General features: G+C 36.1%; 1 protein-coding gene and 1 pseudogene across 1 annotated transcript; one reads left to right on the top strand and one right to left on the bottom strand.

Moving 5' to 3' along the window:
• Positions 1 to 1,689: 1,689 nt before the first annotated feature.
• LOC139187801 (uncharacterized) lies at positions 1,690 to 3,656 on the top strand. The gene is made up of 4 exons (XM_070804397.1): positions 1,690 to 1,746; positions 2,191 to 2,522; positions 2,582 to 2,753; positions 3,018 to 3,656. Exons 1-4 carry the CDS (start codon positions 1,690 to 1,692, stop codon positions 3,654 to 3,656), a joined length of 1,200 nt encoding a protein of 399 aa, XP_070660498.1.
• A 7,127-nt stretch (positions 3,657 to 10,783) lies between these two features.
• Positions 10,784 to 12,334, bottom strand: LOC114827132 (uncharacterized; annotated as a pseudogene).
• Between the last annotated feature and the right edge of the window lie 1,669 nt (positions 12,335 to 14,003).

Raw genomic sequence — 14,003 nt, 5'->3', positions numbered from 1 at the left:
TAGTCACAATCGTGTTAAGTAAATCCTAGGCAGGAGTATCATGCTTTTCATAGTTACGAATGCCTCGTCAATGCTTATGATTTTCAAATAACTTAATGACCTTTGATATGTTTTCTATCATGCTTTTCATAGTTAGGGAACTTGAGAAGGATAATTTGGTTATGATGCGTATCCCGTCCAATTCAATGAAATAAGGAAAATCTGATGGTTAATTTGTGCTGTCACGGTTAACTTGGGGTGTTGTCATTCATGGTTTAAAGGAACAATACTGGAAATTGGTTTATATGCATATGTCATGTGTGGAGAATGATCCTCTGGCTAAGTTTTCGTCATTCAAATCATCTAATTTATTTTGTTTTACAATCTGTTTAGTTTAATTAATTTCGTCCAAATCAATCCCCCTTTCAATTAAGTGCCTTAGATTAGTTAAAAAGGTGTTTCAATCTGTCCAACTTAGTGTTTTAAGTCCCACTAGTGTTAGATTCGTTCAAATAGTCCTTAGAACCTGTTTTGAGTCTTTTTAACTTAGTTTTGCTATTTTGAGTGTTTTAAGTCAGTTTTGAGTAATAAGAGTCTTGTTTAGTGTTTTTAAAGTCTAGTTAAGTGTTTTTAAGTCTAATTTAGTATTTCTGAGTCATATTCGTGTAGATTAGCATCCCTAGTTAATCCCCAGTTTAGAACGATCCCTACTTACATCTTTACTACAATTGTCATCAATAGGGTTTAATTTGTGTCAAGTTAATTTTCACATCAAATTTTGGCGCCGTTGCCGGGGATTAGCAAACTTGCTAATCTCTTTTGTTTCAGTCGTGTGTTTGTGTGTGTTTAATTGTGTCTTTGCCGTGCCTTTTAATTAGTTGTTGATTTGTTTTGTTTCTTGTTTCAGGTACTAGTTTATGACGCGTAGTTCTCAACCTATTAGTCCAAACATCTTGGAGTTCGACGACGATTTTGAGCGAACTTTGATAAGAAAGAGGAAGCAACCAGAACCTAATCCACCTAGTTCAAGTTCAGAGGCCGAATCTGAATTTGAAGAAGAAGAAGAATAAGAGCAAGTCATGGTAGCAGACAATCGTACGATCAAATAACTTTCAGCCTCGGGGTTGGACAATGGCGTACCTTTTTGCATTCAATACCCCGTGGCTGCCCAAGGAAAGACCGATGAGTTGGAATTGAAGTCAAGCTTGCTGCATCATATTCCCAAGTACCATGGGCTGTCCATGAAAGATCCGAACAAGCATCTTAAAGAGTTTGAAGTGGTATGTTCGAGCATGACACCCATCAATGTCGATGCGAACATTCTAAAGATGAAAGCCTTTCCATTCTCTCTTATGGACAAGGCTAAAGATTGGCTATACGAATTAGCACCCAGAACTGTCACTTTTTGGGAAAGTATGAAACAAGCATTCTTGGAAAAATTCTTCCCAACTTCGAGAGTTATTCTTTTGAGGAAGAAGATAAGTGGCATTCAACAAAACCAAGGCAAATCTTTCCCAGCATATTATGAGCGTTTCAAAGGTCTAGTTGCATCGTGCCTTCAACATCAAATGAAGGAAAAGCTGTTACTTCAATATTTCTATGAAGGACTCCTCCCAATTGAAAGACAAATGCTAGATGCCTCGGCGGGTGGTGCTTTGGTTGACAAAACACCGATGGCTGTCAAGATCTTAATTACAAACCGGGCCTTAAATGCATAACAATACGAAGGTGTTGAACAAAGAGACCCCACGGCAACAAGTCCATGAGGTAAGTTCAATGGCTGAAATTCAATCTCAATTAGCTAACCTCACAATGCTTGTGTCTTAAGTTGCCGAATGATGCAAGGTACAAGGAAATGCACCAAGTATATGTGGCGTATACTCTATGCAAGGTAACCTCAATGATCAATGTCCACAATTGATTGAGAATGGAGGATGGGAAAGCGCCAATGTCATAGGTTATCAAGGCCAAAATCACTAAAGGAATGATCTATATTCAAACATATACAATCCGAGATGGAGAGATCATCCAAATTTCAAGTGGAATGAGCCTTAACAACCTCAACAACAAGGGGGATTTCGACAGTCACCCCCTGGGATATATCAAAGGCCATTCGCTCAATCTCAACCTTAATCACAAACATCTCAACCAAATTCAGGTTCGCTATGTGATAATGATCAAACTATTCAACTACTAACTTCTATATCGCAGGGATTACAAAATCAAAATAATCAAATAGTGAATCAAGAAAAGGAGGTGAGTGACCTAAAAAAGCAAATAAGGAAGATTTCAGAGTTCCTTGGGCAGTTTAAAGAACAAGGCAAACTCCCTAGTTCAACCATTGTAAATCCAAATGGAGGCTTTGAATCCGCCAAGGCCATCATGTTGAGAAGTGGTAAGGAGCTTGGAAACCATCAAAAATCAGTCAAACAAAGCCTTAACGAGGATGAAAAGCTACTGCAAGAAAAAGAACATGGAGCACAAGCCACGACAAGGGAAGACCAACCCTTGCCGCAGCCTCATATGACCTCCAAACCATCAAGGTGAGTCCAAATATGAATTCTTCTAGTTCTATTTCACTAAATGTGCCATTTCCTAGCAGGTTTAGGCAATCAAAGAAAGAAGAGAATGAGAAAGACATTCTGGAAACCTTTAGGAAAGTTCAAGTCAATATCCCGCTCCTTGATGCAATCAAGCAAGATCCTAAGTATGCCAAATTCTTAAAAGAGCTATGCATAACAAGGAAGAGGAATTCGAACAAGAAAGTGGTCCCGGTAAGTGAGAATGTTTCTGCGGTGTTACAAAGGAAACTACCACCTAAATGCAAAGATCCAGGTAGTTTTACAATTCCTTGTGTGATTGGCAATACTAAGTTTGATCATGTTATGTTAGACTTAGGAGCTTCAATTAATGTCATGCCTTACTCAATTTATGCATCTATGAACTTAGGAGAGCTTAAAAGCGATGGTGTGATTATTCAATTGGCTGATCGTTCTAATACATATCCGAAAGGAGTTTTGGAAGATGTTTTGGTGTAGGTGAACAATTTGATATTTCCAGTGGACTTCTACGTGCTTGACATGGAAGATTTAGCCCATTCTACCCCATTGTTGATTCTTCTTGGGAGACCTTTCATGAAAACAGCCCGCACCAAGATCGATGTGTTCAAAGGGACTTTAACGATGGAATCTGATGGGGAGATTATTGATTTTAATATTTCTGAAGCTATTAAATTTCCTAAAGATGATCATTCTTGTTTTTCTATTGATGTTTTTGATTCATTGGCGCAGGATTGTCTTCATTCGTTGGACAAAGATCCCTTTGAAACAACAATTGCACAAGGAATTGGACTCAAAAATGAAGGGACAGAAGCCAAACACACTCACAGCATGGATAGGGAAATCTTTGCCGTGCCTACATGTGAAGATGAGGCCAAGATGGTTGTTGCCATTGAATCATTGCCAAAGCATCATGGTAAGTCTCCAATCCCAATTTCAATTCCCGTTTCTACTAACAAGTTGTTACCTTCAGTGATTCAGGCCCTGGTTCTTGAACTTAAACCGTTGCCAAGTCATTTGAAATACGCCTATTTGGGAGACAAAGAAACGTTGTCGGTCATAATCTCTTCAACACTCATGGCATTAGAGAAGGAAAAACTGATTCGGATGTTTAAATAGCACAAAACAGCCATAGGTTGGACCTTGGCCGACATTAAAGGTATTAGCCCTACAACTTGCATGCATCACATACTTATAGAGGAGGGGGCTAAACCAACTCGAGAGGCTTAACGCCAACTCAACCCTCCAATGATGGAAGTGGTGAAGAATGAGATTATCAAGCTTCTCGATTGTGGAGTGATTTATCCTATCTCGGATAGCCATTGGGTTTCGCCGGTTCAAGTTGTTCCAAAGAAATCGGGAGTTACGGCGGTGAAGAATGCTGAGAATGAGCTTGTGCCAACCCATATCCAAACATGTTGGCGAGTGTGCATCAATTAGAGAAAGATCAACGCCATCACAAGGAATGACCACTTCCCTTTGCCGTTCATTGATCAAATGCTTGAAAGGTTAGCCGATCATTTTTTTTATTGTTTTCTTGATGGATATTCAGGATATAATCAGATTGTCATAGCTCCGGATGACCAAGAAAAAACCACTTTCACGTGCCCCTTTGGTACCTTTGCCTATCGTCGTATGCCATTTGGGTTATGCAATGCACCGACCACATTTCAACGATGTATGGTAAGTATATTTTCAGATTTCGTTGAGAAGATTATTGAGGTATTCATGGATTATTTTAGTGTATTTGGTGATTCGTTTGATAATTGTTTGGATAATCTCACATTAATCTTGAAACGATGTGTTGAAACTAACCTTGTTTTAAATTGGGAAAAATGTCACTTTATAGTGAAACAAGGTATAGTTTTAGGTCATATTGTTTTAGAAAGGGGGATTGAGGTTGATAAATCAAAAATAGATCTTGTACGCTACTTACCCTCTCCTACTTCGGTTAGAGAGGTTCGTTCTCTTCTTGGACATGCAGGATTTTAAAGGTGATTCATCAAGGATTTTTCAAAGATTTCCAACCCCATTTGCCGTCTCCTACAAAAGGATGTCCCATTCAAGTTCGACGAGGAATGTGAAAAGGCCTTCAAACACCTCAAGGAAATGCTTACTTTGGCCCCATCATAGTCCCACCAGAATGGAGCCTTCCTTTTGAGCTTATGTGCGATGCTTCCGATTATACATTAGGAGTTGTTTTAGGACAGATGAAGGATAAGCAGCCACACGTCATCTACTATGCCTCTCGGACCTTGAATGATGCTCAATTGAACTATTCCAAAACGAAAAAAGAACTCATTGCTGTTGTTTTCGCTTTAGATAAGTTTCGTTCTTATTTACTTGGTACTAATGTTATAATCTATTCTGATCATGCAGCGTTGAAGTACTTACTAACGAAAAAGGAGGCCAAACCAAGGCTCATTCGATGGATGCTTCTTCTCCAAGAGTTCAATATCGAAATCCGGGACAAGAAAGGAAGTGAAAACGTGGTGGCTAACCACTTGAGTCATATGGTGCATGAAGAGGATGCCAATGTCATGCCTATCTTAGAGACATTCCCAGATGAGCAGCTGCTGTCCATTGAGGTAAGTGTGCCATGGTATGCCGATTTAGTGAATTATTTGGTGTCTAAACAAGTTCCAAGCACTCTAAACAAGCACCAACGTGATAAACTTAAGAAAGACGCACGTTTTTATGTGTGGGATGACCCTTACTTGTGGAAATATTACCCTGATCAAATCATTCATAGGTGTGTGCATGATTCTGAGTTTAATTCGATTTTAACTTTTTGTCACACTTATGCATGTGGAGGTCACATTGGCACTCAAAGAATTGCACGTAAAGTCCTTGAATGTGGTTTTTATTGGCCTACAATCTTTAAGGATGCTAGAACTTTTTGCTTAACATGTGATCATTGTCAAAGAACCGAAAACATTGGTTCAAAGGATCGAATGTCGCAGGCCCCTATATTTTGTGTCAAATTTTTTTATGTTTGGGGCATTGATTTTATGGGTCTTTTCCCTTCATCTCATGGTTTTGTTTATATTTTACTTGAGGTTGATTATGTTTCGAAATGGGTGGAAGCAAAAGCCACCCGTACTAATGATTCCAAAGTGGTTACAGATTTTGTGAAAACTAACATATTTGCTAGATTTGGAATGCCAAGAGTTCTTATAAGTGATGGGGGCTTTCATTTTTACAATCGGACCATTGAGGCGCTACTCAAGAAGTATAATGTCACGTATAAGGTGGCAACACCTTATCATCCTCAAACAAGTGGGCAAACCAAGGTTTCTAATCGGGAGATCAAGCTAATTTTAGAGAAGATCGTTAGGCCAAATCGGAAAGATTGGAGCTTGCGCTTGAATGATTCATTGTAGACATATCGTACAGCCTACAAAACACCACTTGGAATGTCCCCATTTCGGCTCATCTATGGGAAACAATGCCATCTTCCAGTTAAATTGGAGCACAAAGCACATTGGGCCGTTAAAACTTTCAATTTGGACCTTGATACAACTGGAACTCATAGGAATCTTCAATTGAATGAACTTGAAGAGATTCGGAACGAGGCGTACGAGAACACCCTTATTTACAAAGAGAAGACAAAGGCATTCCATGACAAGATGATTCATACAAAAACATTCTCCATAGGGCAGAAAGTGTTACTCTTTAATTCCTGCCTTCGATTGTTTCTGGGTAAATTACATTCTAAGTGGATTGGACCTTTTGTTGTTACTAATGTCTTTCCTCATGGTGCAATCCAAATTCAAAGTTTTAAGACCGTAAACGAATTCAAAGTGAATGGACATCGTTTGAAGCCATACTATGAGCACTTTGAGGAGCATGCTATGGAGGACATACCCCTCCATGATGTGGGCTCCAATGAAGCTTAAACAGAGGAATCGTCCGGCTAGAAGACGTTAAAGCAAGCACTTCTTGGGAGGCAACCCATGCGAATAAAGAAGAACTAGGAAGCTCCGACATCATAACCAAATTTGCATTCTTAAACTCTACTCTTTATTGCTTTTACTTTGCCATGCTTGTCATGTTTGTTAGTTGTGTTGTTTGCTTGCTTATGTGTGAGTTTATGTTTGAAACATTGAGGACAATGTTTGGTTGAACTGTGGGGGGGGGTAAACAAAGTGTTTTTATTGCAAATTCGTGGGATTTTACCACCTAGCGTAACTAGAGTTGTTTTTCACTGTTTTTAAGTGTTTTTAGTGTGTTTTGAAGTGTTTTAGTGTGTCTTTAACTGAAAATACGAAAATTTGACAAAAAATAGAAAATGTTTTGAAAAACCCAAAAAAAAGTCGTTTTAGAGTCGTTTTTGTGTGTTTGTGTCTTAGGGTACCTTCCAACACAATGATGAGGATTTGGTTTTTAATTGCATGGCTGTTAAAGAAAGTTACAAACATGGACAGAAGTTTGATATGCTTTTTGGTTAATGCTTGGTTGTAGTTTTCATTAACGAATTCACATGTAATCACGAAGGAAAAAAAAAATCAGTTTTTGTAACACGCTTGAAGGAAGGAACTCAAACTAACGCTACAACCCTGAGAGACTTGAGCCTAAACTTTGTTTGGAGAGTTATTAATCTGTGATTTGTTGTTTTCTAAAGTTGTTGCATGATCTCATCATTCTTTGCTTGGTTGCTACTTAGAATGCGTTTTATCACTTTAGTTCCAAATACTAGAACTCATGCCCGTTTCATTCAAAACTTAAAATTGAGTGCATAACATATAGCAAGATGATGTTGTTTAGTAGTTACCACCAGAGCCAAAAAGCCTTCATCCCATGCATTTGTTTTGTAAGTTTAACCCCTTTGAGCCTTATTTAGCCTATTTTCTTTGTTAGCCACGTTATCCCTACCTAGCCTAGAATAGGACTATCCATACTCTTGTTCTTAAAGTATAGTGAAGCACGACTTAGAGGGAATTCCTTTTGATCAAAATATTGAAGAAATCAAGTGTGGGGGAAGGTTATGTACACGAGTAGAAAGAAAAGAAAAAAAATGTGAAAAAGAAAGAAAAAAGTTGTGAAAAAAGTGAGAATGAACTCACAAGTATTGGTTGTTGAAGAAAGGGTCCAAAAAAAAGTTTGAATATGACCCTAAGTATGTACGAAATCTCCTTAGTGTTTTAAGTTATTTGCTGCATTCAAGAGTGAATTCTAAGTTGATTTCATTGCTTTGCTTACTATTACTTTAAGGACCTTTGTTTATCCTTGACCTTTCTTTGTTAACCAATACTCTTAGCCTCGTTACAACCCTTAGACTTCTATCTTGGGTGTTGTGTGTTTCAATATGTGGAGTTTGTGATTGGTATGAGCATATGGTATCCCTGGTTCTCGCGTCTAAGTAGTGGCATTCCATTCATGAGATCATATATGTGCATTAATAATTCCAAAAAGTGCTTTCTTTGCTTATAATATATGTGAGTGGCTAGTCTACATATTTACATCAATCTTCTCACATATATCTAGTAGAGGGAGTGTAGTCAGAAAATCTGTGTGAAAATAGAGAGTATATCCAGTTAGGAATTGAGGGAATTCTCTAAGGCATGTTACTACATTCAAAATGTTGTTTTAACTGATTAAATGCGAACTAGTGAGTGCTAACTGTGATTAAGTATGTGCACGAGAGTAAGGATAACTAAAATATGTGGGAGTAGTGATTTTTAGCATGTCATGTTTCATTGGAAATCCCTGAGGCGAACGTTGGAAGGTTTAGGTTATGTTTTGTTTTGTTGTTTCGTTTTGCTTGAGGACTAGCAAAAGCTAAATGTGGGGGAATTTGATAGGAGCATATTTATGCGACTTAATTAGTTTGTTTTCTTGCATTTTCGTAGTTAGTTTGTGTTATTATAGTGTTTTAAGCTATTTTCATGTTTTTGTAGGTCTAAATGACAAAGTTGGCAAGAAAGTGCAATTTGAAGCATTTTGGAGCAGTTTTGGGCACTAAATGGATAGCTTATGAATGGAGCAAGATGGATGGACGAATTTGAAGTTTAAGAGGCTAGGAATGTGCTGAAAATATGAAGAAAATAAATCCAAGACAAAGAAGATAAGGAATCAGCACAAAAGAATGAACATTGTCCAAAACCTTATCCAACCTTATCTTATCCAAACTAACCTTATTTTATCTTATCCTTGCCTAATCTAGCTTTATCCTATCTTATCTTATCCAAATCAGTTTGTGACTTAAATCCAGCTGTAAGGGGACCTAAAAACCTAATTTCTAGAAGGCCTATCATTTCCCTACATTCATGCCGCACCCTTATCTTTCTAGAACCCTAAATTGGTGTCGTGGCCACCCTTTCTAGAAGACCTTAAATATATGGCGCCTCTTCCTCTTCTAGAAGCCTTAGAATCTGCTGGAAACCTTAATCCTTTTCATCTTTGGTTTCTACCAAACCCTAGTCTTTTTCCTCAAGGATTGTGCAATCCTAATCTTGAGGGATTGTGCCATGAGTTTGCCCTATAAATATACATATATGCCGCACAAATCAATTCACCCACGCACCCACATACATTTAGATATAATTGAGAGATTTCAGAGAGTTTTAAAGGTGCACTTGCGTGGAGGAAGGAGAAGGAGAAGCTTGTGTCGTGGCTTGCAATCCAAAGGAGAGTTCGAAATCTGCCATTAGAGCTGCTGGGACGTTCTTGGTTCTTTCTATCCTTAGATTTGTTTCAATGTTGCTTTTAATTTGGCTTTATGTTTTTAAAGATATGAGGAACTAATCTCTTTTTAGTTGGAGGTGAATTCGAAGCCATGATTATATGTTTTATATGAATTGATTACATCAAGTTATTGTTTCTAAAGTCTTGAATGTGATTTGCTTATTTATGTTATTAAAACTTGTTTGTGTATGTTAATTGAGGATGCATACTTAGTTTGCATGCATAAATTCGATGCTAGAGTATAAGGGAGTTTCACCTAATCGTTATGAACTTATATTCATAAGTAGTAAAGGTTGCTAGTCACAATCGTGTTAAGTAAATCCTAGGCAGGAGTATCATGCTTTTCATAGTTACGAATGCCTTGTCAATGCTTATGATTTTCAAAGAACTTAATGACCTTTGATATGTTTTCTATCATGCTTTTCATAGTTAGGGAACTTGAGAAGGATAATATGGTTGTGATGCGTATCCCGTCCAATTCAATGAAATAAGGAAAATCTGATGGTTAATTTGTGCTGTCACAGTTAACTTGGGGTGTTGTCATTCATGGTTTAAAGGAACAATACTTGAAATTGGTTTATATGCATATGTCAAGTGTGGAGAATGATCCTCTGGCTAAGTTTTCATCATTCAAATCACCTAATTTACTTTGTTTTACAATTTGTTTAGTTTAATTAATTTCTTCCAAATCAATCCCCCTTTCAATTAAGTGCCTTAGATTAGTTAAAAAGGTGTTTCAATCTGTCCAACTTAGTGTTTTAAGTCCCACTAGTGTTAGATTTGTCCAAATAGTCCTTAGAACCTGTTTTGAGTCTTTTTAACTTAGTTTTGCTGTTTTGAGTGTTTTGAGTCAGTTTTGAGTCATAAGAGTCTTGTTTAGTGTTTTTAAAGTCTAGTTAAGTGTTTTTAAGTCTAATTTAGTATTTCTGAGTCATATTCGTGTAGATTAGCATCCCTAAATAATCCCCAATTTAGAACGATCCCTACTTACATCTTTACTACAATTGTCATCAATAGGGTTTAATTTGTGTGTCAAGATAATTTTCACATCAACGTCACGTGTTGATCATGGGCTTATGTTGGGATCAGGGCATGACAGGTGTAGTCAATTTGGATTTCACAGGATTTTAATAGAATTTTTAATGACAAATTTCAAAGGATTTTAAAAGATTCTCAATCCTATATGGATTTCGACATAGGATTTTAAAAGATTCTCAATCCTATATGGATTTCGACATATTTATATGGATTTCTATTATAGATTTCTATGGATTTCTTTTGTGAATTTCTTAGGATTTATTAGTTGAACTTATAACATAAAATGAAATAATGCACAAGAAACATAAACGTTTTAAATCAAAGAAGATCCATTAATAATAAATTTGAAGTGTTAGCAAACACAATCATGAACTTAAATACACAAAATAATAATGTAATTGTAGTAGCTAAGCAATCAGATGAAATTTCAAATTCCAAGTTTCAAACATAGCGACAAAACCTTATATTAATCAGAAATTCATCATTACAAGTAATATTTTCTTCTTTCTTTTTTGCTTACTCGAACACAGCCACAAAACCTAACATTACAAAAACATCATTATAAATTCATCATTACCACACTAGAATTATTTGTGACTCATTGTCCTCCATTCACATTGTTATCATTATGGGCATCTCTCCACATGTCCAAAGCTATATTATATCTCCATTCATTAGCAATATTCCGTTGTTGTTCTTGTGTTTGAAAATCTTGGTCAATATCCCCTTCAGAAACTGACAATGGTGGAGACGAAGAAGATTCATCATCTGGTTCAACAGGAAACTCATCCGATCTAAACTCCTTACGAATAAAATTGTGCACTGCTACACAAGCTAATACTACCTCCGCTTGTGTTGCATATGGAAATGGAGGTGCAATCCTTAAAATTGGGAATCATGATTTTAAAATACCAAATATCCTCTCGACAACATTTCTTAAAAAAAGCATGATGAAGATTGAACAACTCTTTTTCGTTTCTAGGCTCACGACCTGAACCACTATACTCTTGGAGATGATATCAGATTCCTCGATAAGGAGCTAAGAACTGACGTCTATTTGGAAATCCACAATCTACTATGAAAATTTTACTTGATAATATATATTTTAATATGCAACTCAATCGAGTAATGAGAAATTAAATAATAATAAAAATGATAAATAATAATTTGATACCTTGTGGCACTTTAAGTCCATTCCTTCTTGTCAAAGCATCATTTAGTACTCTTGAATCATGAGCCGATCTTTCCCACCCACTAAGGATGTACATGAATTCCTAATCAAAGTTACAAGCAGCTAATACATTTTGTGATATGACACCCTTACAATTACGATAACTACTTACATCACATCCGGACACTAATGATGGGATATGTGTGCCATCAATAGCTCCAATACAATCCTAAAAGAGTGTTAAGTTTATCATTTGGAATAAATTAGAATGATACAAAATAAAAATAAAAACGACACACTATACGTACCTTTGAGTAAGGGTAAAATCTCGTACTTTCCCTTCTTTTAGATGGTACTGTAATCCATGTTTGGCCATCATCTCTAGTGCTATTATGTTCAATGCCTTTAAAACTTTGTTAAAATTCCTATTGACAGTCCATTGTGATCGGCCAAACGTATCACGCAGTAGACAATATCTACTATTGTGTCCAACAATAAGCAAAATTGTTGCAAGCATTTCTTCTATGCAAATAAATCTTGTATCTCGTAAGAGTGTTTTTTTTTCTCTAATAATAGTGCATAACTTCACAAACACATCATGATACATTCTATACCTTTGCCGGAAATCCTCTGGGTGGTCCTCTTTCAATACTTTATGTATATAATTGTATCCTTCTATAGTAATTAATTGTCGATTTAAAGGACGTTCAATAGGTTGTCCAAATGTAATTATAAACTCTTTTAGCACGTGGACTACAGCTTGAATTGCCATCAATAGATATTTAAAGGTTTCATAAAGTTCTTCTTCCTCAATTTCTTCTTCATCAGTTTCTTCTTCATCTTCAATTTGTTCTTCCACCATGTGCTCCACTTCCATTTCTTCCCCACCTTCCGCTTCCATGCTTGATCGAGACATTATATAAACTACCCAACCAAATAAACAAAATCATAAAGAAGTTAACAACACACCCAAATACCACCAACCATGAATTTTTTACATCGAAACCATCATCTAATCTACACACACACACACTATAATTAAACCATGACCAGCAAATGATTAACCTATATACACACAGCACCAATTATCAAATCATAATTTCATAGCTAACTAATCAGTGACAATAACAAATATATCACATAAACTCAAGCACACTAAATTCCGATTGGTTTACTTGTTATTGTTGAAATTTATTACACATAAAAAGAAAATAAAAAAGAACGTCAAATTGCACTAAAACAATTTAGGGACACTAATCTCAGATACTTATAACTTCGTAAAACATAAAAATAGAGCATGTTTAGCTAGCTCCATGAAAGTGCTAATAATGAGTTTAAAAATGTTAAGAAACAAACTAGGAGTGTAAGCGTCTATCAAATCATGAGCACACAGTGAAATCAAACATGGTCAAGCTATGCACCTAGGGCCATTAAAAGCTAAAACATTTTAGTGACACAACTGACCATTAGAAGTATGACATTCTTATTCCTATGCTAAAGCAAGCTATGCACAACAGCTTATCTCAGGGGCTCCAACTTCTTAGATGCTTCAGCCAAAGAAGCCAATTCTAACTATGACAAAGCACTCGTAGTTTTCTGCGGATGGAAGCATACAAATAACAAAATCAGCACAACTACCATGATAATATGAAATCACTACGCCAACAAGATGAACAAATTCAAACACAAAAATTCACATCCCAACGAGTAATTGTAACAACACCTTACTCTCTTCTACAGTCCAAGCTCTATAATCGATGTTGGCCTTCACTTTTTCAATTTCTTGTTGTTCGTCTCCCATTTCTAATTACTAGCATGTTGGAAGCAGTAGCAGTAACAAAAACCATTCAGGACTTAACAAAATCCATTCGAATCATTATAATTTACAATGCGTTAATAAAGCAACAAAATACCTCAATTAACCAAACAATGACAATGGAGAACTAAACATAGATTAAGAACTAAACACAAATATATTTCCAATAAAAAAGAACAATTCTTGAATTCTCACAGACCACATGGTATATATTACTAAACAATAAAAACTCGTTAAATTTAGCCAATCCCCTTTCAATTATTTGAAGTAAAATATCCAAACATCTTGTTCATTGGTTAAAAAAGCATGTATATTAATTAACCTATTGCATGTATATTAGGTTTTCTCTTTTCATTTCATACATATATGGTTTTTCCAGCAATCAAACAGAAAAAAAAAAAATATATATATATACAATTAAAATAATCAACTCAAAATGCATGAATTCAGAGAAGCAGGAATATGTGATATTATATATGTATGAGAAGGAAGGGAGTAATTGATATATATATGGAGCAGTAATCTGTGAAACAAATAAACCATACAAGAATTATATAAATTGGGAAGAAACCTGCAATACCTTGTGGCGATAGAGGAAGATGAGAGACAAAGATTGTTCCACTTCGTTGATGAACGTGAAAAGAAATCACATGGGGTAACCCTCAAATCCCTCAAAATCCCTCGGCCATTAAAATCCTAATAAATCTTCGACATTCTCACTATACCTAGATTTGAATGTATTCTTTAAACTCTT

The sequence above is a fragment of the Malus domestica genome, chromosome 09 (assembly GCF_042453785.1).
Source record: "Malus domestica chromosome 09, GDT2T_hap1".
Classification (NCBI taxonomy): Eukaryota; Viridiplantae; Streptophyta; class Magnoliopsida; order Rosales; family Rosaceae; genus Malus; species Malus domestica.
The sequence above is the reverse complement of the archived record's forward strand: the minus strand, read 5'-3'. Positions and strand labels throughout refer to the sequence as shown.